General features: G+C 48.4%; 1 protein-coding gene across 1 annotated transcript; it reads left to right on the top strand.

Annotated features, from left to right (window-relative positions):
- Positions 1-1,322: 1,322 nt before the first annotated feature.
- On the top strand, positions 1,323-1,493 carry H310_14625 (hypothetical protein; the record flags this gene model as incomplete). Its single annotated transcript, XM_008882521.1, has 1 exon — positions 1,323-1,493. One exon carries the CDS (start codon positions 1,323-1,325, stop codon positions 1,491-1,493), a length of 171 nt encoding a protein of 56 aa, XP_008880743.1.
- Between the last annotated feature and the right edge of the window lie 68 nt (positions 1,494-1,561).

The raw sequence follows: 1,561 nt of genomic DNA on the forward strand, positions 1-1,561 counted from the left end.
ACATGGTTGTCAGAAGGCTGACCATTGCGACGGCGATTGGGGCCAGACGACGCTTGAGATGACGATCCACGGGGACGTTCCGACGAGTCTGGCAGGTCCCCAGCGACAGTAGTAGCAGCACGAGCATGAGGCTCGATTTGAAGGCGAGCAGGCAAGTCAGATGGCGACGCAGCCGTAGGGGTCGTTGCCGATGCCGGGGCAGAGGTCTTAGCGTTGTTAGCGCGGGCATGTTGAAAGGTAAACTAGGTGCTCGATGCACATCAAATTATGAACTGGGGATATGTAGCTCACGTTGTAGAACTCCCGCTTCGCATGCGGACGATGCACGGATCAATCCCCCGTGTTGCTGCATTATATACCAGAATTACAAGAGTAAACCATCATTGGAATTTCTGTTTTCATTGATTGAATTTTATATATTGCGCCACCATGTTGCTGCTACTCAACACACAATGGCAAACCAAAATACAACCACAATTATGCTTCATTCTCCGTTTCACACAATAATCGAGTCGACACATTTTTGCTCCTCTGCACTTACATTGCCAGTAGCTTGTTTCTGCGACTTTGATCGAGAGGATGTTTGGGCTTGAAGAATAGCGTGATAATTTGCGGTAATGAATTTCCCACTGACAGTCAATGTCTTTCTGGAAGTTTTCACCTTTTTCTTTGGCAACAGAAGAAGCAAATTGACCCTCACCTGTGGCCGACGTTTCAACCAACTGTTTTCGACGGCACAACTTTCTTGCACAGACGGCTTGAAAGGTGACAGCCGGTACATCAGATTGTCCAGCGACAGCGAGTATAGTCCAGTACGCACGAAACCGTTGGAAATTGAAGTTTGTTCCGGCGTCGTCCAAACGCGGCACACAATATCAATCGCCTTTTGCTTGCTAATATTCGTCGAAATATCACTTCAACTGTCATCGGCAATTTTGCGGCGGATTGCTTCCTTGAATGGTCGAAAAACTGCGACATCCAATGGCTGGAGCATGTGGGTTGAGTTGTCTGGTAAAAACTGCAGCAGAAAGCCCATTGACATTGCAGCTTCAAACATGTAGTTCGAGTAGTGCGATGAACAGCCGTCAAGTACGAGAAGAATCGGCCGTGGAGTTGACGCCGGGATAGCTGAGTTGAGCATAGACAGCCACTTCATGCAGATATACGAGTTCGTTCATCCTTTCTCAGATGTTGTAACGACTGCGCCAGGGATGCTCAGGTTGTCACAGACTTCAGTTGTCACGCGGGAACCAGGAAGCACACAAAACGGTGGATATAGTTGTCGGGGCAATCCACCTTAGAAGCTGGCGAAGCTGCACGAAATGCTTTCGCCAAGCGTGTCGAAGAGGTTCTCAAAAAGTATGGAATTGAAGACATATACAACGCAGACCAAACGGGAATCAATTATGAGTATTTACCCAAAGAAACAATCGACACAAAGGGTTCCAAGACCGTGTGGATCAAGTGCGCCGGTCACGAGAAGGACCGCATGACTGCGATGCTCCTTGCCGACACGAAGGGAACTAAGTACCCTTTGTTCCTAGTCCTCAAGTCACAAGAG

This window comes from Aphanomyces invadans (assembly GCF_000520115.1).
Source record: "Aphanomyces invadans strain NJM9701 unplaced genomic scaffold supercont1.77, whole genome shotgun sequence".
Taxonomy (NCBI): Eukaryota; Oomycota; class Saprolegniomycetes; order Saprolegniales; family Verrucalvaceae; genus Aphanomyces; species Aphanomyces invadans.